Below are 23754 nucleotides of genomic sequence, written 5' to 3'. Positions count from 1 at the left end.
GGTGGGTTACAAAATTTAGGCCAGGTTTACTATTTCTCTTCCCGAACAGGTGCGGTGTTCCGAGGAGCGTATTCGATTAGTCGAGCAACATGAAGGGTATGGCACCGTCAAGCACTTGTTTTCTACCCCGCAAGCTGTGACTAGTGCATATATCTAAATAGCACTTCACAGCGCTTCTCGATTGGCAAACATCAGACACTTCTCCTGCTACTTTCTGATCGCGGATCTCAGGCCTTGCCAGCCTAGAAGTAACATTTGCGGCAGGAACTGCCAGAGGCATCAATTAATTGACAAAAAATAATTAATTGGATACAATTCCTCAATTATTACACGCATATTGTCTGTCGTTCAGAGCAACGTGCTCAATCGAACGATAAATATGATGAACTTCTTCTGGTCTCCGAAGTCTACTCGTGAGATTTCCTGTGGTCGTTTCTGGCTGTTGATGACACGATTGCAGATAGTTCGGTGTGTAGGACTGCGTTTTATAACCCAGTGGCACATGTTGTGAATTCAGTTATTTTCATTCCTACCCAACAGTTGAAGCAAGGGGCCACCTTTTTTTTTCAGCCACCGGGGAACCCCACAAACACTAAAGGAATATTGAATCTAGACTTTCCAAAGAATGTGACAAGTGGGGCGAATAGAGAATGACAGATGAGGAATTTCCTTGTGAATGATGCATGCCGGTGGTGTCAAGAATTTATAGGCACCAACTCTCGCGTAATATGTCATGATTCAGTACGCCATTGGATTCTATATTCATCGGCTACTACATTAGCTACGATATATGGAATGATAAGTAAGCCCCTCTTTGATGTTAAGGACATCGCTTTCCAGCTGGCCGGTGCGCCATTGAAGAGGATATGACGTATGGAACAATCATTCTTGAGCTTCTGCCGTCTCAGCATCTTCAATGTCGCTTCGATGGGGTACAAAAAGCCAACTTCCCATTGTCTTTATTTTTAGTTCCTTAGTTAAGATGATTAACTTAAATTATGAGGGTTGCGCCTAGAAGCAGATCACAGTAGTGATGAGTTGATACCTAAGTCAACCTAAACCTATGAAAGAAAGCATTTAGGGGAGAAAAACACCATGTTTGAGTGGATGGGCTTCTTCAATTCGAAAAATAGTAAAAACATGTGATTTATGCCGCTTGACTTACCCGATATCCTTGGTCATGTTGTTGCGTGCTGGACATTTGTCTCCCATCCCAATGCACTCCGTTATGCCGATGCGCCAAGGGGTAGCCAAAGTATGTTACGGTTCATTCCCGTATCCAAAAAGATCCCCGACATTTAACGATAATATGCCAAGATTAATTTTGTAGAAACCCCGCTCTGGTCCCGAAACTTCTCGTCATGTGGGCGGACTAGGAAGGTGGACTTCCCCGTCCTCTGTCACATTCAACCCCACATCCCCGCCATTATCCTTCAAAAGGGCCGAACATTTGTCAACCAGTCCCGCATATCGTGACGGAAGATCCTCGTAGGTTAAACACCAGTTAGTTTAATTCGCTCCTTGCTTCCATGCATCTCAACGCGGCGCCACGGTAAGCACCCTCTTTTCACGCGGTTGTCATCACCCGGGTCCTCTCCACAGTGCCAAGAACTACCGGACCGATCAAGTTCATGATGCCTATTCGACCAGCCAATACTTAAGGGCAAGAACCATCTCCACCTTCTTGTCGCCCCTCAATATTAGACCCCCGGGTTGAAGACCGCATGAGGCGAACCGGGGTCAGGTCGTTCACAAGGCGAAGACCAGCAAGCACATCTCGCCGTAATGGGTATCATCGCTCCATTGTGTCTACTAGGCCTACATAAGCTTGAAAATAAGCCTATGCTCGGCCCGAATGATAACGTGATGATGTGGTCCATCATCACCCCATGTATTGCTGTTGCTAAGGCGAAATTAGCCGCCGTTTCGCCAACACTTGCCAAACAGCGCCAAACAACGGGTGACGATGGCGCTTTTGAATATCTATATGCCTTTTGGGCAAATAACTGCCGAGGGTACATTGTGGTGCCAACTTGTTCTATAAAAGCTGGACCGTTCTCCCGCTGCACTAGAAGTTGTAGTCGTCTTTATCTTTGCTTACATAGTGAATCACGTACCAGTGCTTTTCGACATCATGTGGAAGTATCTGGTGGCTTTTGCGGGCCTCGTTAATCCCTTTGTTCAAGGTACTCCCAGAGGGTATAATCGCAGAAGTCAGAGTGGTGACATTCTCCCCTACCGCAATTCCACACTCTGCATCGATGACCGCGTTGACGATCTACTGTCTCGGATGACCCTCGAAGAAAAGGCTGGTCAAATGTACCATGCCCGAACTTCGCTAGTCAATAACACGTTTGATGGGAATATTCAATCAAACGTGACGGATAAGCACATCACCCACTACGTCTTCAGCGGCGGTGTTAATGATGCACATGCTGTTGCCACATGGTACAACCAACTGCAACAATTAGCTCTTGATTCTGGACTCGGCATTCCCATCACCATCTCCTCCGACCCACAACACGGCTGGACTGATGACACGGCAGTTTCAAACATTGGTGCCTCGTTCTCACGCTGGACGGAGCCTTTGGGGATTGCTGCCTTGCGTGATCCTAAGCTTGCCCGTACGTTTGCCGAGATAGCTCGCGAAGAGTATGTATCTGTGGGCATCCGACAGGCACTGCATCCTATGATCGACCTCATGACAGAACCCCGATGGGGCCGGTCAGGAGGCACCATGGGTGAGGATGCCAATCTCACAAGCCTCCTGGTTGTCGAGTACATCAAAGGGTTTCAGGGTGATAAAATCGGCCCTCATTCTGTCATCACAACCACAAAACACTTTCCCGGCGGCGGCCCAATGCAAAATGGCGAGGATTCACATTTCGAGTGGGGAAAGAATCAAATATATCCCGGCGACAATTTTGAGCATCACCTCATCCCATTTAAAGCTGCTATTGCCGCAGGGACACGCCAAATGATGCCTTACTATTCACGTCCTGTTGGCACCAAGTGGGAAGAAGTTGCATTTGCTTTTAATAAGGCACTCATATCTGGTCTCTTGAAGGAGGAATTGGGTTTTGACGGAATCGTCGTCACCGACTGGGGCATTGTCACAACTCGAGCCTGGGGACTCGAAAACCAGACTGAATTAGAGCGTACTCGTCGTGCGATCGAGGCAGGCTGTGATATATTTGGAGGCGAGACAAAGCCTGAACTGATCGTCAAGTTGGTCAATCAAGGAAGTCTATCCGAAGCACGAATCAATACCTCTGTGCGCAAGTTGATCAAGGAGAAGTTCGAGTTGGGACTTTTCGACAACCCCTTTGTCAACCCTGACGTGGCAGAGAGAGTGGTTGGCAACGAATATTTTAGCAGGCTGGGCAACGAGACGCAGCGCCGTGCTTTCACTCTCCTCACCAACCCAGATGATTTACTCCCTCTGCCTCTCTCTGCTCTCAATGCAAGCTTTTACATCGAGGGTATTGAGCCATCGATTCTCAAGAGCCGGAATCTCAAGGTTGTGGATACTCCTCAGGAAGCTGACTATGCTTTCCTTCGACTTGCCTCCCCCTTCAAACCTACAACCGCATCAGGGCTGGCAGCCAGCATTAATAATGGCTCAATAGAGTTCAACGCCACTGAGAAAAGTCGCCAAGCAGAGATCTATTCTACGGTCCCGACAGTTGTGGATATAAAGTTCAATCGTCCCGCCGCTGTACCTGAGATTGCAGATGCTGCTGCGGCTCTCTTAGGCAATTATGGGAGTAGCCACGATGCATTTCTTGACATTGTATTTGGTATAGATGGGTGGAAGCCTGAGGGTCTGTTGCCATTCGACCTACCTCGATCCATGGCTGCTGTCGAGTCTTCGAAAGAAGATGTACCATTCGATACAGAGGATCCCCTATTTAGCTTCGGTCATGGGCTAGAATACAAGCAAGCTTGTGGGCAGACACAAAAGAGAACAGGGTAATGAAGATCACCCTTCTCCTTGACAAAAACCGTAAATATTCTTAGGGATGTGGCAGAAGTTAGTAGAACAACTTCCAGATAGTGCAACCTGTTTCAATATCATTGGATACGACTCCCCTAAATCTTCTCATACAGATCGAAAAGTATAGTAGTAAGAAATCACAGCACTCGCAGGTATCTAGGTGTTATATCTAAAACCAGAAGGTTCGGCAATAACACAGTAACGCTTGTGTGCACTAAGTCTTTTCGATAAGCCCTCAATATTGTGAAATACACACCGAAACACTCTGAATTCAATATTATGTTCTCTCAAAGAGGGGGTAATCAGAACAATATGGGAACTTATTTCGCGAAACAGTCTTACGTAGGGGATGGATCATCAATCGTGGGCTGAATGGTCGATACTGTGGAGAATTAAGGAATCATATTCTCAGACATTATTAAAACCAGTCCGTGATTTACGAAGAGACACGTGCACATGTCCGGGTCCTCAAAAACTCTATCTTTGCCTCCTCATACCCGGCTTTACCCTTACTCTTCTTCATCCCTTCCGACACAATATCGAACGTAGTGCTCCAGGCAGATGTTGCGAGTTGGACAGTTGCCTCATAGAAAGCCCATCTGCCAGACACCTCGCCCGTTGCCTCAAAACCAATGCTTTGCACATTCATCTTTCGCACAATTACACCTTGCCTTCTTTCAAATTGGATGATGTCCATTCTCAGCGCAGAAGCGGCACGTTCTGTCTCTATCGCAACTCTGGCGACAAATGCTCTCGTTCCATTGACGCTGGTCCGCGAGACGCAAGACACAGTATCCTGATATAGAATTGCGTCATTCACAAGGTATCCGTGGCCCTCGTTGGTGTATTTTGTGGTTTTCTTCTTGGACGGGACCGTCAGGTGGATGTTGAACATGCTGATTCCCGTGGCAGCCTCGATAACCGTCTCATACTCGTACCAAGCAAAGGTTTCTCCGTACAATCCAGTGGAGTTTCCTGCATACTCTGTCTCGATAACCGTGGCACCTTTTCCTTTTCGATTGGCGTAGGTGAGGTGGACAGAAAGATCGGTTTGATCTCGCCCCTTTTTGGCACCCTCGGTTGTTCTGACCCGAACGCGACCAGCAAATACTAAAGAACCTTCGTCATTCAAGTATAGCTTCGTAATATTGGGCTTGATGTCGATGGCCTCAAGAGGAGAAGACAGCTTCACACCCTTTGGAACTGTATCGATCATTCGGCTGAAGATCTTTGAGCACTTAGCTTCGAAAACTGATGGCTTCCGAGCCAAGGCGGTCATCGTCTTGTTGTTGTCGGAGCCGAAGATTCGTTTGTCAGAGTTGACTGTGTCGTTTGTTCCAATAACGAGCGGGTTGGTCGTTGTCCCTTTCACATATTCTGTCGCAATGCTGTTATCAAATTGATAAGGCGAACTATCAAAGGTCGTCACGGTGTCGTTGTAAATATTTGTCGAGCCCTTTGAGATCTCTGGGAAGTTCACGCTGTGAACGCCACCAAGGGTATGCCCGCATGCTACCATGGTGATCATATCTGATTGGCTGTATCCTGCTGTCGCGAATCGACCAAGCATCGTTTTGAGAGGAGTGTGCGCCTCGGGAACGCCCGCCTGGCCGGCTTCGTTGGCGTCGATTCGTCCATAACGGAAGGGGATCTTAGTTGAGCCACCGCAAGAGCTATGTGAAACAATCACGCTCATGGCGAGCAAGTCTGCCGCTGAGGCTCTTGAGGAATAGAGAAAGTTGAAGAAGTTGAAAGTGTTGTTGAAAGCAAGGCCACCGTTCTCGGCGCGGTTCAGCTCGAACCATATAGAACCATCAACACCGCCAGTTCGCTCCGTAGAGTCATGTGTGATCATGTCGTGAAACGCGGTCCGGATCCATTCCGCAGCGTTCTGTCGGCCCTTCACATTGCCTCCCTCAGAGCATGGGACGACTCCTGGTGAAGTGATTTTAGTATTATGGCCTTGCAGCTGCTAGTAAGCAAGAGAACTCACCATCGGCAAAACGTCTAGAGAGATAGCCTCCTTGGAGTGAGAAGATTTCTTCGATCTCGTCGTATTCTGATGGCCACACATATTTTTTGGCGGTGGTAAAGGACGTGAGCACGGCAAGAACGCCTGCGACGAAAGTGACCTTCATGTTGACTCAATGGATTCAGAGTCTTGAAAGTAGGTCATTAGAAAGAATGAGTCGTAATAGTACACCTTTCTTAAAGACTTTTCTATTCAAGGGCTGTGTTCCTTTTAATAATTTTGTGCCTTTCAGAGCGTCCTGCATGTACTAATATCGGGGGGTCGATGGGTCGGCCAAGACCGAATACTCGGCGGAACGCTGCCATATCGAGTTAAAAGCGCGGGCGGCAATTCCCATCATGGACTGTGGGCCTTCGGGACCGACAGCCATCAACATCCCGGTCGGAGATGATTAGAAGATTTTTTTTATCAGATGGTGGCCGATTGATAAATCCCTCGTCGTATTGGGTGGGCCAAGAACTTCCGTCCGAGCCCACAGCCCACTTGGTGTTACCATCAACCCACCTTGGTCTAGATATTGTAGGTAAGTAAGGGAGCTGAACTTCCGCGCATACCTGGTGGCTTCCAAACCATGGGTCCACATGGATCCGGTGCTTCGGTACACCTAGACTTTCAGCCAGGAGCTAGACGTATTAGCTTGTGAACGATTTGATACCCTAGTCTAACTAGGAAAGCCACGACGGGACTCGGGATTCAAGTATGTGAGGAATATCAATAGATGACACCGAACGACTTTGCAGATAGACTTTGTTTCTCGAGCAATGCTGTACGGGGATATCACAAAGATGAGCTGATGGTATGTATTCCGAGACCCCGACCCGAGAGTAGCCTCATGCACATAGGTCGAATCAACTGCGCGATTTCTATCTGAAGAATTAACATGTGATGTATGCATGAAGACGACTTGACCGGATGGGACCAGGCATTCATAAGCACATCTTCAATTGGTGCTTGGCTCCTCTTCTTTAGCCATAGCCCACTGTTCTGCGGGTACGCTTGTTCTAGACTTTCTCTTTCCAGTCTTGACTACCTCAAATACGTTAACCCGAGATGACCTTAGAACTCCAGGCCTCATTGGGTTCATATGCAGCTTAGTCTTCCCCAGCGAGTGCCGTTTCTTGCCAAATCAAGACTGGACGTGCAATGAAGGATATCTACATGAAATAATGATACGCTTAGGAAACCAGCTAGCTCCCGGCCATTGAACAGAGACTCCAAGGTGGATGAGATATTAAGAATGACCTCCATAATCACTTACATTCTACAATTGCAAACGCATGATCTGAAGCTATTGTTCGCTAGGAGCTGGACACGATCCAGAACAGGGTACAGCGAAATCCTCCACACCTAACCCAGCCCCGTGAAGGAGCACATCACAAGTTGGATGGCAGAAAAAACCAAACGCAAGACTAATATCGTTTCCTCTAGTCACTTCTAGCGTGCCGTACAGTGCAGTAGGGGCTCATAGCTGGATCGCCGAGAGGGACAAGAGACCATTGATAAACTAGTATTTCCGATATTTCGTCAGGACACCAATAAACCACACAATTGGCACAAAATATGGGGTGGTTGACGCACAATGAACACTAATCTATTTATGCTAGGATATTTGTAGACGGACAGTCTCTTTTTCTGCAAGGCCATCGAGGTTGTAGGTGCTTCCGATAGATCATGCATCCCAATGTAGGTATGAAATGAGGAACATGTCCTCACATGTGGCAAGGTTTATACTTGGGGCCGTGTAGATCCCAGCAATACATGGCAACTCCGCCCGATCTTGAAAGATTCGAAGTTAAAAACCAGCTATGGAGTATCACAGAGCGCGTTACTACATGGGCTGCAATGTGGGCTGAATTGGTCTAGAGCCGGTGGAGACTGGCCAGGGTTCAGTGGTTCTGGCTCGGCCGCCATGGTGAGATTAAAATTAAGCGTAATCCACCTCTTATTAGGTACTGCGTAGTGCCTGTATCTTGCTTTCAAGACCGGCGTCACCGAGGAACAAGCCATGATGGCTTGTGAGCACTCTACGAGTATCAATCAGCAAATCAGAAGGACTTGATTATATACCTACTCATTGTTCGATTGATGCCATCTTGAAGCCCTTTCTTATTAGTAACATATTAACACGACCAAGCTTGCGAAGAATGTCCTCGGTCCCCGAGCCTCTCCGACACATGGTAGCTGGGTACAGGGGGGGCTGTTAGCCCATGGTCGAACTCAGTCTCCACCCCGACTTGAAAAATCGTGTGATTTACTCGAATTTCCCTGTTTGTCTGCTTTTCAAATACCGCTATTCCTTGGTCCAATCAAGCAACTGAAGTCCTAGCTCATGTTGTATACGACTCTTGCACCGTTTCGGAACATGCACTACGCCGCAGTCGTCAGCCACGCAAAGGACGGTGTGCTGTACTTCTCTGCTCCGGCGCGCCCGTACAAGGATGTTAGGGCAAGTTTAACATGCTTATCGAAGCAGCCATCTTGACAGGCTTCCAGTCTTAAGCGTATCTAATCATTAGTACACAATAACCACCCCAGATCAAGCTTGACGAAGAAAGAGAGGGGGTCCTTTTAGGGTTTTCAGTAACTTCATTGAGAATTTCGAAAGTTGAAGAAGAATTTCCGGAATATGTGAACTCTCTAGTGGAGCTTTCCAATTTTGCAAATTTTACATCAATTGAACCCTAGCAAGCCGTCTTTCGTGATTGGAGCTAGTTACCGCCAAAATTGTAGGTCTGCTGGTGAAGCGTGCCCAGAATACAGGGTAGCGGCAGAGAACTGGATCGTCTGCTTAAGCAACTTAACTCACCCATGAGGATAGCAATTCATGGTTCGGATTTCTGCGGTTTCTAAATTAAATAGCAATATTTAGCATTCGTTGATTTGGTTTTCTGTTAACCCCTTGGCTTATAGCGACGTTGAGCTTCAGAACATGGAACTTCCCAATCCGGTAAGGCCCTCCACGCTCGTCATGCATCCATCCCTCACGTGCGGAGTCACCAAAGGTTAAAAAGTCGGCCAATACAGACTCTTCTTTTACTCTTCTTTTACTCTTCTTAATAGTCCTTCAATTTTGACAAGCATATATCAAACGCATATAGTATTAACCATTTCTTGAACATGCCACGTCCTTTGAGTAAGGACTCTTGGTACGCCGCACCCTGATTTGAAGCCTGTCTGGGAGCCCTTGCCAACATGCAATAGCAACACTTGCCGACGACGCAAGGTAAAATGTGAGCAAAATCCTGAAAAATCTCTGCACAACAAGAAACAACATCCTGATAATTGAATAAGGTGACCAGAAAACGCCGGTGTGTCAACAATGCACGAAGTCCAATCGTTACTGTGATAGATCGGAGAGATCAACCGAGTTTCGTCCGTCCCGGCTGGAAGGCGTTGCAGGTAATTTCATAGCAATATGATTCATGGCCATGATATTTTAAGAACCGATATTAACCACAAAATGTAGCACAGAGCCATCTTGCATCTATGACTCCGCGTGGCGCTCTCCACGATCAGAAAATTGCTCGTCTCTTTGATCACTATATCACCGACTTGTCTAAGTGGTATGATCTGAGCGACTCCATATCGACATTCGAGGTCATTGTGCCTCGGATTTCTCTCGAAGAACCACTTCTGTTCTACGCGATAATTGCTCTATCAGCGATGCATCTATGCAAAACGACAGCCAGCAGCTTCCGAACTACGGCAGAACTTTACCATGGCCGATGTGTTCAGTTGCTCATCACAATCGATGAAGACGACGCTGTGATGAATGGGGGTGTAGCTCTGGCAGCGACGTGCCTGCTGAGGTCTTATGAGATTCTGGACAGTAAGTGACCACAATGGAATAAGAACCTCTTTATCGGGAGATGAAACTCGGCTCTAAAGCAAAGTAGGCAATATTGATCCTAATATGCACCTACGAGGGGCCTACTCCATGGTATCTGTACACGATCTCTTATCCGGCGACTTAAATCGCGGCCTGGTTGCGGCTGGTTTCTGGAATTACTTACGAGAAGACATCACATTTAGTCTCTTCGAGAATTGTCCACTAAAAATGGACTTGGAGTCCATTTCGATGATCATAAAGCATGATTCAGATCAGGATTACCTCAATTCCATCACGCTAATATTGGGCAAGATCATAAATGTGGCATTCCACCACCCGTTTACGGTTCAAGAATGGGAGGCTGCGCTTGAGATGGTGCGGCAGTGGTCTTCAACTTGCTCGGAACGATTGCAGCCCTTTTCAAAACTACCGGGCGGGCCTGGAACAAATGAACTATTCCCTCAAGCGTGGTTTCTCCAGCCGTGTCACGGTACGTCGGCGTCCTGATTCATCACATCGATCAATCGCTGACAACCACAGCGGCCGCGATGCACTACTACTTGATCGCACTCATGATTCTAAGTATTCATGCGAGTTCTCAAAGTTTCGAAGGCCTCCAGGCACTTCATCTCCACGAACACGATCAAAAGCCGAAAGACGAACTTGTAGAGGCGTTTGCCCTCGACATTTGTGGAATCGCGTTCACGAACAAGACTCCATCGGTGATTGTGAACGCATTTGGCCCAATCTCATATTGTCCGTACAGTACCTAGGCTAATTCAGCATCTACCAATGCTTACTGACAGAGTCTTTTAGGTGCCAAGTCCATACAGGCTGAAGCGCCCCGCCAAGAGCTCATCCGACGACTTTTGACCTACAAATCAAGCATTGGCTGGCCAGTCCAACGGCTCGTAAATGACCTGGAGACTTCGTGGAGGGCTGGAGAAGCCTAGTTCCAGAGATTATGTCACATGGTACACATGAAGCCCAAATGGTGCTGTGCTCAAGTGAGGTCTGCCACTAACTGAATGGGGAAAGGAATTCCGAGCTCGGGTTTCCTGCATCACCAAGTCATCCACGCAGAAACTATAAGTGAGGAGCCCATCCTCTGCCCAAAATGCAATTCTACATTCTCGTTTCTTCTCTTGATTAATTCGATTCTCCTCATCTTCTTAACAATGGGTACTGCGCTGTTGACTCGATCACTCTTCTCGACCCGTATGAAGGGGCGACGATTCTTTGCATCAGCAACACACAGTATGCTACCCGCAGTCATCCGGCCCTCGAGGGCGGAGATAGAAGGCTTAACTCTCAACTCCAGGAACCTTGAAATTGCTGTGCGTCACATGCATGAAGATGGCCTGGTAGTCGTCCAGGATGTTGTCCCGCATGAGCACCTCGACTTCCTCAACTGGAAGATGGTCCATGATGCTCAAGTTCTTCAAGATCGTGGCGAGAATGGCCCATTCAACTATAACAAGGGCAACATACAACAAGATGCGCCACCCGTGGCTGAGTACTTCTTCTCGTCCATCTTTGCGAGTACGTCTCACCCTCTTGGGACTCCTCTTTGGGAATCCTCTCACGCTATTGAACATACATGACTTACACAATGATCAGACCCAATAGCAACGCAGATAACATCTGCCGTGCTAGGGCCACGCCCAAAATGGACATTCTGCTCGGCAAATTCAGCTATGCCAACTCTTCCTGGCGAATGGCCCCAGAGACAACCTGTTCATTCTGATGCCGACTTTGCTCACCCAGCCCACCCGTTTGCCCTCGTGCTGAATGTTCCCCTCGTCACCACGACACCAGAGAATGGGTCCACGGAGATTTGGCTTGGTACTCATTCCAAATCCGGAGTCGAGGCGCAGGAGGGTTCTCACGGCGAGCGTACGAGTGGTCGCATCAACGAGGGACTTCTTCACCAGCGACGGGAGGTGGCACCCCCAGTGCAGCCCGTCATCAAGAAAGGCAGCATTGTTATCCGTGATCTCAGATTATGGCACGCAGGGATGCCAAACTCAACTCGAGATATTCGCGTCATGCTGGCAATGATTCACTTTGCGCCATGGTACCGGAACAAAATGAGGCTTCAATTTGGCGAGGATATTAAACCGGTGCTGGATACCCTCGAGCGGGAGGGGAAATTGGGGCTGGAGGTGCCAGTTGACTGGTTGGATAGCAAGGAGGCGATGGGCAGTTACTTGGACAGGGGATTTGGGAACAGCTATGACTTTGACCAAGAGCATTGATGTAGGATTTACCGGGATGTTGGGGTTGCAGTGTGGGAAACGTCACTCGTTAAGTTACTTTCTATCTGACATTCGTTTTTAGTCTTGCTTATCTCACAATAAAATTGTTTCCGAAGCAGAGAACTTCTTTGGGCATCAGCTGTTTGGCCGACGACGTTCTTGGGCACTGAAAGCATACATAATCCACAGATATACGAAATGCGCTGGAAATTTACATCTTGATGGCTTCTATGTATCCGTGTATCCATTACATACCTCAAACAAGACAAAACATTACAATCCCAGGACAAGTCGCCCATTGTACAATGGAGTCGTCCAACACTTTTGGTATCCTTCCAAGTTTCCGCTGCCCATGCTCATGTATCCAGGCATTACGCCGTATTCTCGATCGTGGAATTGTTGCTCCGTAGCAGGTGTCGATGCCAACCGTGGGCTCACAAGACCCAGGCCACGAGGGCACAGCTTATAGCTGGAAAGCTCCGATGGCGGTGGCAGAGAAGAGCAGAGCGCCAATGGCGAGGCCCAAGGTGTTAACACCAGACTGAGGACGGACGCCGGGGGCAGCGCTGTCAGAGTTGGTGGAGCTGGAGCTGGAGCTGGAAGTGGAGCTAGCATCGGAGTCGCTGCTCTTGTCGGTGGAATCGCTGGAGTCGGACTTGCTGGACTCGGTAGAGCCGCCAGCAACAACGACGGTGGCCGAAGCAGTGGCGGCGAGCTTGCCGTCAGCAGTCGCGGTGGCCGTGTCGGTGGTGTTGCCGCTGCAGAAGACGGCGGAATCGGCAGCGCCCTCCTTGTACAGGCACTTGGTGAGCTCGGCGATGGTCTGGTCGAGGGCGAGGCAGTAGAGGCCGCAGTTGTTGTAGTAGCTCACGACGTCGGCATCGTTGCAGCAGGCGGCCATGATGGAGGTGTGGTTCTTGCTGTAGGGCATGGCGCAGACAGCATCTTTGATGGGAATGTCGTAGAGGGTGGCGCCACAGGAGCCGGCGGAGGCGGAGGCGGAAGCGGAGGAGACGGTGGTGGACATTGTGGCGATTGTTGAGGATTGGATGATTGGATATGGGGTTGCAGGTGTGAGAATGTGAAGAGGTGAGAGATGTGAGCAACGATGATCAAGTCAAGAAATGCAGAGCAGAAGAGCACTTTGTCAATGAAATATTTAATCATAACAAAACCACCCCCTGGCTTGCGCTACCACTAGCTCTGACCTGTTTTCGGTTTTTGGTGGTGGCTCCCTATTAATAGGGCGCATTAGAGAGTCACCTTCTAAGTTTAGCGCAGTCAGCGATCCTCAGCTGTTCGTATTTATCCCTGCGTAGATGAGCCCTGCCCGCGCCTTGCCCGCGCCTGGTTGCCTCGCCATCAGGGAGGGAAAGCATCCAATGCGGCCCGAAACTCGCCTGGGACAGCGGGCCTTCCTTGATTGAGTCTGGGATAATGAACCAGCATCAGGTTCGTCCGCTCTCCCATCCATCACGTGGTCGCCGGAAGCGTGTCTTGCACCTGGTTCGCATCAGAAGTGGCTTCCCTGCCCTGCATTTGCAGCGCCACACAGCCTGTCCGTCGACGTGGTTGCCCCACCAATATCCATCGGCAATGTCCTTCCGTTCACAGTCCCAAACCACATCATCGATCTGCCTTTATAACACGTCATGCCACCAAAACACTGCCGCTTGAGGACTAGCGCAATCCTTTGGTAGGTACTCATAGAATATTCGGGCGAAACTCGACGTCCCTGATCGTCCATCAGGATCCAAGACGGCGCAGATGGTTCCCTATGTCCCTCCAGACCTGCTCAAGACTGGTACGAGCCAAATATTGGACGGCGAAAAGTAATCAAGATTACTGCTTGGTAACGTAGTAATGATTTCGTTGTTGAACAATTCGAAGATGAGATCGAAGGCGTTGGCCGATGTACCTTAGGAGGCCTTTGTCGAGCAGTGGTAGTGTATCTGGAGTTGATAGTTTCTTTGAGGCTGTCTTGATGAACAAAACACAACAGAAGGCAGTTAGAATGTGAACAAATGTACTATTATTAGTCTCCGTTTTTGACACTTCTCAACATCACTCATAACACAGGTCGACGGTATGTCGGTTTTTGGTGGCCACGATGAATTTCGCTTGCTCCCAATCGAAGACAAATTCCTGAAGACCTTGTCTATATCCAGACCTCTGGGTCGTCTCAAACCTGTAATTGGCGAGAAGAGAATCAACGACGAATTCGTGATACGTTTGGGGATAGCGGCTATTTTGCAAAATGCACTTGCAACATTGCTCGCTAAGAGCTTGTCATCGTTGATGACATTAGTTATTAACACAATATGCATGGACGTATTTGCTATTTGCTTATGGTGACTGTTCAATGAACATGTTCGCCAAATCTCTTTGCCCTCGCTCCCAATTGATGGTATTGCTTGAAATCATGGGGAATTCGCTTTTCGACGGTACGGAGTGACGAGTAAAACTGGGATACTAGACTCTGCATAGCTTTGGTGAGAGAAAACATAGTGATCTAATATCGAGAGAGTAGCCACGGAGTATAAATTTCGTCACCAGATGGCTGGATTCACCCCTCTCCTCGCTAGCTGTGTTCAACGTGTCAGGGAGAGGGACAAGAGCCCGGACACCTAAACCCCGGGATTTGATTGAAAACTAAACTCAAGCAAGTCATGTACGTTTGAGAATCTGAGCGGCGTTGCATTTTGAAAATGGCGCTTGAAAAAAGGTGGACAAACTTGAACCTTCAGGGCCCGGTGCAGGACGGTCAATGCGTCTCGCGGCATTGACTCCTCTTGGTCAATGTGTTGACAGTCCCGGTAGTTCTTATTGTTGTCGGATGCGGGGAAACAGAAGGGATGAAGTTGATAATCTCTTCAATCATGTTTAGTTTTTGCCAAGGGAAGTTCGGCCGAGATCGCCCCGGAATCCGTGGGAGGAAGAGGCCTTGGCGTCTCCTCCGTACCACGAACCCAATTGAAATACACTTGACGAAGCACAGTAGAAGAGAACAGCAAATTGATCCAATCGCCTCGGCTCGGGCGGAAACGGGTTTGTAGGAGAAGCGAGGTGACGAGTTGACTACTGTCGTGAGACCGGCGTCTAAGTGCCGATTGCCGTTCCCGTCTGGTGAAACCGCGGGTGATGTTCAGGCGTTCGCACGCCTTCAGCCCAGCCCCGCAATTGACGATATATCGGAGAGATAGCCAAGCGTAAATACCAAGGAGCGCATAGATATTTATCTAGAAGCATCCAAATCAATCACACCATTTTGCCTAAATCTTCCCGAAGCCCGAGAAAGCATGGCACACACCAACGTCAGCATACGAACATTACCCCTCCGGAAGCCTTCTTCCTACCTATCAGCGGTGTGGAGAGATTAAACCTCTGCTGGGGTCCGGAATATTACGCCGGCATTGCGTCCAACGCAAGGCGTTCCGTACGTGCGAATGGAGTATTGACGCGGCAATGCTAGACCTAAGAAAGCAAAACACCGGAGTTTCCGTCCGGCGATAGGAAATTGATTCGGAATAATTCCACAAAGCCCGTCCCCACATTCGGCCGGGAGTCATACCGTAGCCATTCGGTATGGCTGCGGTAGTCAGGAACCCGGCGTTGGGTCGGAGTGGTCACATCGCAAATGCCGGCTCCCTCGCCCGTCGACGAGACTCTGCCCCTTTTCTTTCGTCACCTTCTTCCGAATGCGGTTCGTTTTGCCGATAATCTGGGGAAGCGGGCTAATGCAGCTGCGTCGAAAACGGGCGCGGATTGGCCCAGGCGATAGCTCGGCATTTCGGTGTCTGGGCGCACTGGGCGCTTCCGCTAACTCAACCGACTTGATGCCATCCTTGAATCAGTCGAAGATGGGAGAATCGATCGAAGCTTGGGGCTTACCCCTCACAGCGAGGGTGTGAGGGTGTGATGGAGATGCAACCTACCCCTCACAGTCATCGCCGTGCTTGCGTGCTCGCCAGCATTTATATCTTCGAGGTGCTTAAATAAGGTCCGTCCCAACTTCCTCCTCTCAATTCTCACAATGGCCACTATCCGATCCACAATCTCCAAGCACAAATCCACCGCTCTCCTCCTTGCCTCAATCATCCCGGCTGCTCTCGCCTTAGCTCGGTTCCAACAACAACGAAACGCTCAGAAAATGGCCGTCTCTCTCCACCCTTCCATCGACGGCGGCATCACCAAGGGAAGCTCCAGCTTCTCTGGCGGAAAGCTTCGATGCCTCTGCAAGAGCAACCCCGTTGAGGTCACCCTTGGCGGCAACGTCCTCCACAACCACGCCTGCGGCTGCTCCAAGTGCTGGAAGCCCGAGGGTGCCGTCTTCGCCGTCATCGCCGTCATCCCCAAGGACCAGGTCACGGTGACGGCAAACGGCGACAAGCTTCACATCATCGACGAGAGCGCCGTCATCCAGCGCCATGCCTGCTCTACATGCGGTGCTCACCTGTTCGGCCGCATCGAGAAGGACCACGCCTTCAAGGGCCTCGATTTCGTGCACGTTGAGCTGTCGGACGAGAAGGGATGGCAAGAGCCTCAGTTCGCTGCCTTCGTCTCATCTATCATTGAGCAGGGCTACGACGCATCCAAGATGGACGCTGTCCGTGCTCAGTTCAAGTCTCTGGGCCTCGAGACCTACGATGCCCTTTCTCCCCCTCTGATGGATGCCATCGCTGGCTGGACCGCGCAGAGCCGTTTGTAATGACTGACATGTCATAATATTATGTGAAATAGAGTTTGGCGTACCTAAATTGATGTAGTTTTAGGATATTAAAAAGCAGTTGTTCTCAATCATTCCCTTGCCAAAAGCTCCTTGCATGTTAAATCTCTCATCTGTGCGTATCCAATTGACAGGATCAGATCAGAAGGACCGTCTTTCGACGCTGCAGTTTGGTCTGAGTAAGACATGTAAGCGACTGGGGATTCAATGAATTGAGCCTCTGACGCGTTCGATTCCGCCGACACCGAGGCAGTCCTCATTGTGGCCTGCCAATTGGACGTATGTTCATATTCAACAATAGCACACCCAATTGAGGCCGGAACCTGAAGATAAAGTGTCTAAAATACAGACACCTTGCACTCAAATTTGACACTGATTCCTTTGCATGGACGATAGGGCTGAGCGAGGTAAGCATAATATTACGGGTAACATCATCTAAGCAGCCACAACGGAGAGCACAAGACACGAACCAAGCAATTATCGCCGCTGAGTTTAAACACGTCATCGATTACATCAGTCTCATTGTCACATAACATCGTGGTGGCAGAGCTGACCTAAGCTCTCAGCACCACACGTAGCTTCACAGCCAATCAACCATCCCACTTAATACATTGACATCTTGGTTTGCACATTATTGCTGGACCATCACCTCCAAGTGACCGACCGAAGTGTGAGTACCAGTTAGGCCTCCGTGTTCCCTTGATTATGTGTGGTTGGAGGTGGCAATTCGTTGCTAGTGATGCCATCGGGGATGGGAAGTCTGGCCAAGGAGGGGCTCAGCAGGTTGAGAAACCACATGAGCAGCAAAATAACGATGAGGCGAGCCGGAAGAGAGCTCAAGAGGGACTCTGATGACGGTTCTCGCTTTACGTGCCTGGCTACCCTAGTGTCTGTGTGGTGAAGCGTAGAGTCTGGGTTGTCGAGGAAGTGTTCATTCTGGTAGTCATCAGAAGGATCGTCGTGATCCTTCTCCTGCATATTGGATAACTGAACTCCATCGATAGTTTCTAGTTGTGGTTTCGTGTCTAAGATGATATTGATGAGATTTCCTGTTGCTTTCGCCGTCCTGGCGCTGATCCAGAGGAAAACCGGCACAATAAAAACGAGGGACCTCCACCGGTCCATAAGGGATCCGTCGCCCTTGAATGCGTCAATGGCAAGGACGCCTTCAGTGTCAGCCGCAAGCAAAATGTGGAATTGCAGTGCGTATACTTCAAGGGAGCATCGACCAAGCCAGGCCATCGCCTTTGAGGAGTAGTTGCGGAGCGGGCTCGTGGCGTTTCGAATGGCGATGAAGGCCAATATAGGCACAGACGAGGTATACGGATGCCAGAGACGGTAGTCGCCCATCGAGTCAAGCTTCGTTGAGTAAGTGAACCAGTAGCCCAACATGATCACGAAGGCAACCAATGCCACCGAATGTCGCAGGGCCAGGTTCAGGGCTTTCTCGGTCGTGAAATTTGCTACTGCGGCGAGCATGCCGATGTAAACAATAAAAAGGTCCGACGAAACCCGAAACTCCCACTCCTTGAGGCTCCATTCGATCTTGAACAAAGTTCGGAGGACAGCGAATGTCCATTCGGTCAGCGGGGACCCAAGCACAACGAACGCGACGACGACGACAGAGACGCAGATCTTGACGAGAATCAGCTGGACATCGTGGTTCCAGCTACGATGACCGACGGCCATGGTGATGTAAATGACAATAAACCAGAAGCTGGCAAGTGGCGAGAAGTAATAGAACATGTACTCTGTGTTCATAAAGTATGCCAGCGAGCATGTGAGGAGATTGAGACGGAGGAGAACGGCCGCCACACGCTTCAAAGAATAATCCTTCTTTGTCAAGAAGAAAGTGGTGTGCCCATATCCAGTCTGGAAGAGATAGGCGGCGACGAGAAGCCGGACGAAGATGTAGAGCATCGGTGACCGTTCGGCAGCGGTCCACTGGTACACCATAATCACACACTGACTCCAGCCCTTCCATTCTTCGGTCTGCTCTCGGGACAAATAGGGTGAGTCTACCTCGACTAATAGGACTTCAGGTTTGGGACGTGATCCCCGCGACTTGCGGATAGTAGCGAGGGCAATGGCAATGCAGGGGATGCAGAGAATACTAAAGTCAGTGTATGACCATAGTTTCCCACCCTTTGCCATCATTTGTGTACGATCAGCGTAGTAGCACATCAGCAGCGCCATGACAAAGGAGCCCGTTTCCATGTTCAGGAGTCGCGAGCAAGGACTGTTGCGGCGAGTGACCAGATCCCATGTTTCACAAAGGACGCAGCCGACCAGGTATAATAGACCAAGAACCAGGAGCGTTTGCTGGACCGTTGATCTATTCCCGTAGTCGGTGCAGCAGGTACGATTGTACGGGTACCCTTTCTGACGATCAAGCTTGGCGTTGCACCGGAGGTTCAGGTAAATATTAGCCTTGGCCTCGGCGACAATGTCGATGGCATGCCATCCAAGGCTTGTGATATCGGCAATGGTTTGATTCTGATCCAGTTCAAGCCTCGGGATGGCCCATGCGAGGGGGAAGTTGAAGTCATCGGCGTTCTCGCGCAGGTATTCTCGATAGTCGGCGATTTGTGGCCGCGAAACCTTTATTTTCTTGCGCAATTTCTCGACATTTCCAGTGTAAATTGGGAGCGCGGGAGGGGCGAAGAAGAACTGGTTACCGATGCCATCGAGAGGATCCATCGGCGCAGTAGCGAAATCAGGCCGGCTGCCCAGGAGTTCGGACAGGCTGGAAAGATTGCTGGCGAACGTTTGCTTCAGCGCGACCGTGTCTCCTTTCGGATTCGTGAACCAAGGACCCCCTCCCATCACCAGAAGCGCGGGACTCTTCTGATCCGCGATGGGTACATGGTTCTTGCTTTCATCTCGGAACAGCTCGAGCTGCTCAACCACAGGTTCCCACTTTTCACCCGTGGTCTCAAACCATGCGTTCATGGAATACAATACATGGATTCCGCGGAATATGTAGGTGCCTTTTACGCCGAACTTGCGGTCGGTGACGAGCCTTTCCTCGTGGTATTCTACCGCTTTGTCTCGATCCAACTATGGGCAATGTTATTAATGGTCCACCTTGCTGAAGTAGGTGCTGATGAGAATAATACTTACGAGACGTCCAAGGCCGTAGACAACCTCCCGAGTGGTGGAGTCGCCGCTGAATAGGATGCTGCGGCCTTCCATGCACTGGCGGATGTCGGCCGAGGTATACTGGTGGAACAAGCAGCCGTCCGGCTGCCATTGTTTAAAAGGCATTCGATCCCCATTCTCATCTGGATGGTCGATCCATTGACCTGTTTCGAGGGTGGCGCGGCAGCGGTATGGATCGTTATCGGACGCGACGGCGCGGTAGGCGACAGCGGCGAGGAGTAGGACAGCCCACAGGATGGGTAGAATCCGAAAAATTGTGGCCTTCATCCTGCACGGCCCGCCGTATTACCTGTCCTGGAAGGGAAGGGAAAAACGGGGGCAGAGATGGTCAAAGTTGTGGATGAAGGATGGAGGGAGATGGCAATATTATAAGGGCAAAATGTGGTGGATGAGAGACACCGGAAGCTGCAAGGGGACACGCACGGTATGCAGATTCATATTGATGAACCCGACCCCCTTGGGATCCTCATCAATTGCGACTCCAGCCGCGACTGTTGGTCGAAGTGTCTAAGGACTCCCTTGTGTGGCGGAAGCGGCGTGCAATGTCTTATCCGCCCTGCATGAATGCCGAGAGCCGTCTAGTATTTACGACATGTCAGCGAAGGATGGAATGATAGCCATTGTTGTTCGGATGTTTGAAGTTATGCCACGGGGAACAAATAATACAATCGGAAGGGCGTTGCGAGATTTCGCGCGCAAATTCGCAATCTAGCCATGCTGGAGTTGGCCCCCGGATCATTGCGCAAGCCAACGAAGAAGAGGTTACAAGGCTCGACCCCTTGTTAGCGCCGGATCTTGTCGATCGGGCTAACCTAACATCCAATTGCTCCTTAAGTTAGACATGGAAAGCGCACCCTTTGGTTCATGTGTCGAGTGGACTGACCGGTCGGGTCGAGAAGATCAGCCCGTTCGTTGGCTGGCCGGGCTCCCGCCTGAGGCAACGCTCCATTGAGCCGGCTATTAGCTACACATGGGAGCAGTACTGGAAATAATTCGACAGTCCCATATCTGCAAGGCTGGTGGAGACATAAAGTCGAGGCACGTCATCAATATCCTCTTGTCACGTCACTCATAAAGATCATAAAATGACTGCGTTTGTGATACCAGAACTCCGATATTTATACTCCGTAGTGACTCTTGTGATACACCCGAAGCCCTAAACTGACCCAGACTAACCTCCACCCTGCTCGCGGTAGTAGTAGTTCTCGTGGTTGTTCAACTTCTTGCCATACTTGTAGTCGTTTGTCTTCCTGTTGAACGTTTCCAAATTGCGACCCCGCACCTCGGCCTTGCGCAAATCCTTCCTCTGCTGTTGGGAAGCGCCGGCCAGGCCAGCCACGTTTCGGGGCACCATCTGCCGTGCGCCGTTGGCTTTGACCAGACGACCATTGCCACTGTCGTCCGCTGCCTCAGAGTGCCCGTTCTCTTGAATGGCCAACTGCTCAGCCCGTTCATCCGCGGACGGGTGGCTGTGCAGGTTTTGGCGGAAGTACTTGTTCAGGGAACGGTGTCCCACTGACTTTCCGGTAGGGAGATGCAGCTCATACTCATCATAAAAGACTGCATGCGTGTGCTTGTGGGCGTGAGAATGCCACCCATCAGCCTGATGACGATGTCGTGGATCGTTGTTTGTGTGGTGGGGGTGCTTGTCGAGTCTCTCAAACTGGTGGATGTGGCCCTCTGCAGGCACAGCTGTGAGATCAGCAGAGTCCAGAGAGGAGGCTGAGCTGTCAGTCTCCCAGCCGTCGCCTTCGGCCCCACCCTCAATTTCCTCTCCATCATCACCTGTAACTTTGCGTGCTCGGCGAGCCCCAAGTTTGGCCCCTCCACTAGGCTCGTCGGCTACCGAGCCATCATCAGTTGACCCCTCGCCATCCGAGTAGGTGCTTCTGAAGTCGTAAAAGTCGCCAATCTCAAGCTGCTCCTGCTCCGTGCTGAAGGGAATCTTGCAGTGACCTTTGTCACGCATGTGGGTCTGAATGCCGAAGACGGTAGACTTGATCTTATCGCAATACAAGCACTGGTGGGCCTCACGGATCTTGTCTTGCAGTTGAAGAAGCAGACCATCGAAGTCGACCAAGTACTTCTTCTCGGGAATGAACATTCCATGGAACCGCTCCATGTGATGGGCGTTGAGAGGCACGGTGGGGGAAGAGTAGTTGCAGAAAAGGCACGACTCCAGGGTCCAGGCTGGCTCCTGGGCAGCCTGAACTGGGGTCGCTGAGTTGGAATCGCGCGCCTCAGCTGTGTCAACTTGATCAGGGGTGTCGGTAGATGGATGCGGGTTGGAGGGTCTCTTAACGGGGGACGGCCTCTGCTCGGAAACGCTGGCCTTTTGGAGGCCCTCCACGACGTGGTTGAACTCTTCTTCGGCGTCAGAGTCAACTTCTTCCTGGTTGACGGGCAGGGGCTCGCCGAGCGAGAATGTTGAGCTGACAACTGAGGTAGCCTCGTCGTAGGCTCTCTTGGGGACAGGCTCCCCACTCGTGGCCTCCTTCAACTTGTGTTTCTGGCTGGACAAATGGTTCTGGAACGCGTTTTCGCTGAAGTACGTCTTTTCGCAAACGTCGCATACGCGTTCGAAGTAGGCCTTGTCGGCTTCGGCAGTTGACACGGCACGGGCCTGGAGGACCTTTTCTGTGAAGACATCGGCGCCGATGGGGGGTAAGGAGGCAACTCGACGCTTCAGGTTATATCGACTTGAGGACATGGTTAGCCCTGGATTTTGGAGTTGGATGCGCAACAGTGCTCACTGCCAGTCACTCTTCATGTGGTTCTTTTGCAAGTCGATGTTGCGATAGGCGACCTGGCAAGTGTTGCAGGTGTAGGGGTGGGAGGCGGAGGTGGCCGCGGCGGCCTGCGTGGTCGCCATGGTGAGACGCCAGCAAGAAGGAACCACGGGTTCCGAAATGGGATGTGAAATACTTGTGAGGGGGAACGACGCAAGGCCGCAAAGGTGTTGAATTTGATCTCGAAGATCTGTGTGAGGGGGAAATATGGGATCAAGATGCGGCAGTAGGAAATTCAGCGATGGGTTGGTGGGTTTGGGCGGGCTGTGGCGGGCTGTGGCGGGGCTACACTGATAACGTCACACAACAACCGCATCGAAGGCGATAAATAAAGACTTTTCCTGCGCGACCCCTCCAGCCCCGCTCGCTGGAAGGACCCACCCATGGCATCGGTCACATGCTGACTCATGGTTCTTGCTCCGGTGGTCCCGAGTGCTGAGGTAAGGGTACCTCCATTTCTGCTGGGCCGGAGCTGTCGCCGCTTTAACCTATGCAGAGCTAAGGGCTCTGGCACTGTTCCCGCCCCCCTGCTTGTTTATGCCAGCACACTGTGCCAGTGCTCTGGCACACTGCCCAGCTCCAGACTCCAGGCAGACAATGTTAGTAACGCCAGCTTGTCTCAACACCACTGCCAGTTCTTATGAGTTACCTGGGCGATGGCGAGAGGCTCGAAGAGAGTCGTGAAGGAATGAACTACTAACTATTCCTAGCCTCACTTCTAGTTATATAGTATTGCTTTGCCTGGTCGCACCCCAAGCTCTCGACCGTCCTTGACATTTTCATAGGGCCATTATCAGATTAGATACAAGAGTGCTCATTTCAGAGCAAAATCGTCTCGATTGGTGTACCCCTTAGAAAAAAGATTAACCCTATAATAGGAGTATTTGTTCCTAGTTTCACGGCTGAAATCCTGAGGTGAGGATACCATCCAGAAGCGTGGCATCAGCAGAGGTGGCCAGGT

General features: G+C 50.4%; 8 protein-coding genes across 8 annotated transcripts; 4 read left to right on the top strand and 4 right to left on the bottom strand.

Annotated features, from left to right (window-relative positions):
* Positions 1–2134: 2134 nt before the first annotated feature.
* Positions 2135–3976, top strand: BGZ61DRAFT_347394 (periplasmic beta-glucosidase/beta-xylosidase; the record flags this gene model as incomplete). The annotated part of the gene is made up of 1 exon (XM_046239967.1): positions 2135–3976. One exon carries the CDS (start codon positions 2135–2137, stop codon positions 3974–3976), a length of 1842 nt encoding a protein of 613 aa, XP_046107162.1.
* A 428-nt stretch (positions 3977–4404) lies between these two features.
* BGZ61DRAFT_387173 (heme peroxidase) lies at positions 4405–6193 on the bottom strand. Its single transcript, XM_046242752.1, has 2 exons — positions 5991–6193; positions 4405–5932 (listed from the first exon to the last, which is right to left on the bottom strand). Exons 1-2 carry the CDS (start codon positions 6133–6135, stop codon positions 4434–4436), a joined length of 1644 nt encoding a protein of 547 aa, XP_046107161.1. The 5' UTR covers positions 6136–6193; the 3' UTR covers positions 4405–4433.
* Positions 6194–9096: 2903 nt separating this feature from the next.
* BGZ61DRAFT_202895 (uncharacterized protein) lies at positions 9097–10976 on the top strand. Its single transcript, XM_046237935.1, has 7 exons — positions 9097–9175; positions 9231–9259; positions 9321–9428; positions 9496–9858; positions 9926–10348; positions 10399–10614; positions 10675–10976. Exons 1-7 carry the CDS (start codon positions 9147–9149, stop codon positions 10809–10811), a joined length of 1305 nt encoding a protein of 434 aa, XP_046107160.1. The 5' UTR covers positions 9097–9146; the 3' UTR covers positions 10812–10976.
* Positions 10977–11117: 141 nt separating this feature from the next.
* BGZ61DRAFT_348038 (uncharacterized protein) lies at positions 11118–12116 on the top strand (the record flags this gene model as incomplete). Its single annotated transcript, XM_046240027.1, has 2 exons — positions 11118–11400; positions 11479–12116. 2 exons carry the CDS (start codon positions 11118–11120, stop codon positions 12114–12116), a joined length of 921 nt encoding a protein of 306 aa, XP_046107159.1.
* A 463-nt stretch (positions 12117–12579) lies between these two features.
* BGZ61DRAFT_492643 (uncharacterized protein) lies at positions 12580–13143 on the bottom strand (the record flags this gene model as incomplete). Its single annotated transcript, XM_046250570.1, has 1 exon — positions 12580–13143. One exon carries the CDS (start codon positions 13141–13143, stop codon positions 12580–12582), a length of 564 nt encoding a protein of 187 aa, XP_046107158.1.
* A 2514-nt stretch (positions 13144–15657) lies between these two features.
* On the top strand, positions 15658–16913 carry BGZ61DRAFT_448389 (Mss4-like protein). The gene has a single exon (XM_046245474.1). It carries the CDS (start codon positions 16150–16152, stop codon positions 16822–16824), a length of 675 nt encoding a protein of 224 aa, XP_046107157.1. The 5' UTR covers positions 15658–16149; the 3' UTR covers positions 16825–16913.
* A 610-nt stretch (positions 16914–17523) lies between these two features.
* BGZ61DRAFT_347372 (CAS1 domain-containing protein) lies at positions 17524–20271 on the bottom strand (the record flags this gene model as incomplete). The annotated part of the gene is made up of 2 exons (XM_046239963.1): positions 17524–19902; positions 19966–20271. The coding sequence occupies 2 exons, from the start codon at positions 20269–20271 to the stop codon at positions 17524–17526; spliced, it is 2685 nt and encodes an 894-aa protein (XP_046107156.1).
* An 821-nt stretch (positions 20272–21092) lies between these two features.
* BGZ61DRAFT_448387 (C2H2 type zinc-finger-domain-containing protein) lies at positions 21093–23076 on the bottom strand. Its single transcript, XM_046245473.1, has 2 exons — positions 22758–23076; positions 21093–22703 (listed from the first exon to the last, which is right to left on the bottom strand). Exons 1-2 carry the CDS (start codon positions 22874–22876, stop codon positions 21176–21178), a joined length of 1647 nt encoding a protein of 548 aa, XP_046107155.1. The 5' UTR covers positions 22877–23076; the 3' UTR covers positions 21093–21175.
* Positions 23077–23754: the final 678 nt, after the last annotated feature.

This window comes from Ilyonectria robusta (assembly GCF_021365365.1).
Source record: "Ilyonectria robusta strain PMI_751 chromosome Unknown BGZ61scaffold_6, whole genome shotgun sequence".
In the NCBI taxonomy this organism is placed as follows: domain Eukaryota; kingdom Fungi; phylum Ascomycota; class Sordariomycetes; order Hypocreales; family Nectriaceae; genus Ilyonectria; species Ilyonectria robusta.
Note: the sequence above shows the minus strand (reverse complement) of the source record. Positions and strands in the feature narration are given on the sequence as shown.

Excerpts from the sequence above, each read along its gene's own strand:
- BGZ61DRAFT_387173 (XM_046242752.1), bottom strand. The coding sequence starts at position 6,135 with ATGAAGGTCACTTTCGTCGCAGGCGTTCTTGCCGTGCTCACGTCCTTT. Across the intron at positions 5,933-5,990 it reads CTCTAGACGTTTTGCCGATG|GAGTCGTCCCATGCTCTGAG; the intron begins GTGAGTTCTCTT and ends TCACTTCACCAG.
- BGZ61DRAFT_202895 (XM_046237935.1), top strand. The coding sequence starts at position 9,147 with ATGCCACGTCCTTTGAGTAAGGACTCTTG. Across the intron at positions 9,859-9,925 it reads GTCTTATGAGATTCTGGACA|GCAATATTGATCCTAATATG; the intron begins GTAAGTGACCAC and ends AAAGCAAAGTAG. Across the intron at positions 10,615-10,674 it reads ATTTGGCCCAATCTCATATT|GTGCCAAGTCCATACAGGCT; the intron begins GTCCGTACAGTA and ends AGAGTCTTTTAG.
- BGZ61DRAFT_448389 (XM_046245474.1), top strand. The coding sequence starts at position 16,150 with ATGGCCACTATCCGATCCACAATCTCCAAGCACAAATCCACCGCTCTC.
- BGZ61DRAFT_448387 (XM_046245473.1), bottom strand. The coding sequence starts at position 22,876 with ATGGCGACCACGCAGGCCGCCGCGGCCACCTCCGCCTCCCACCCCTAC. Across the intron at positions 22,704-22,757 it reads CACATGAAGAGTGACTGGCA|TCGATATAACCTGAAGCGTC; the intron begins GTGAGCACTGTT and ends CATGTCCTCAAG.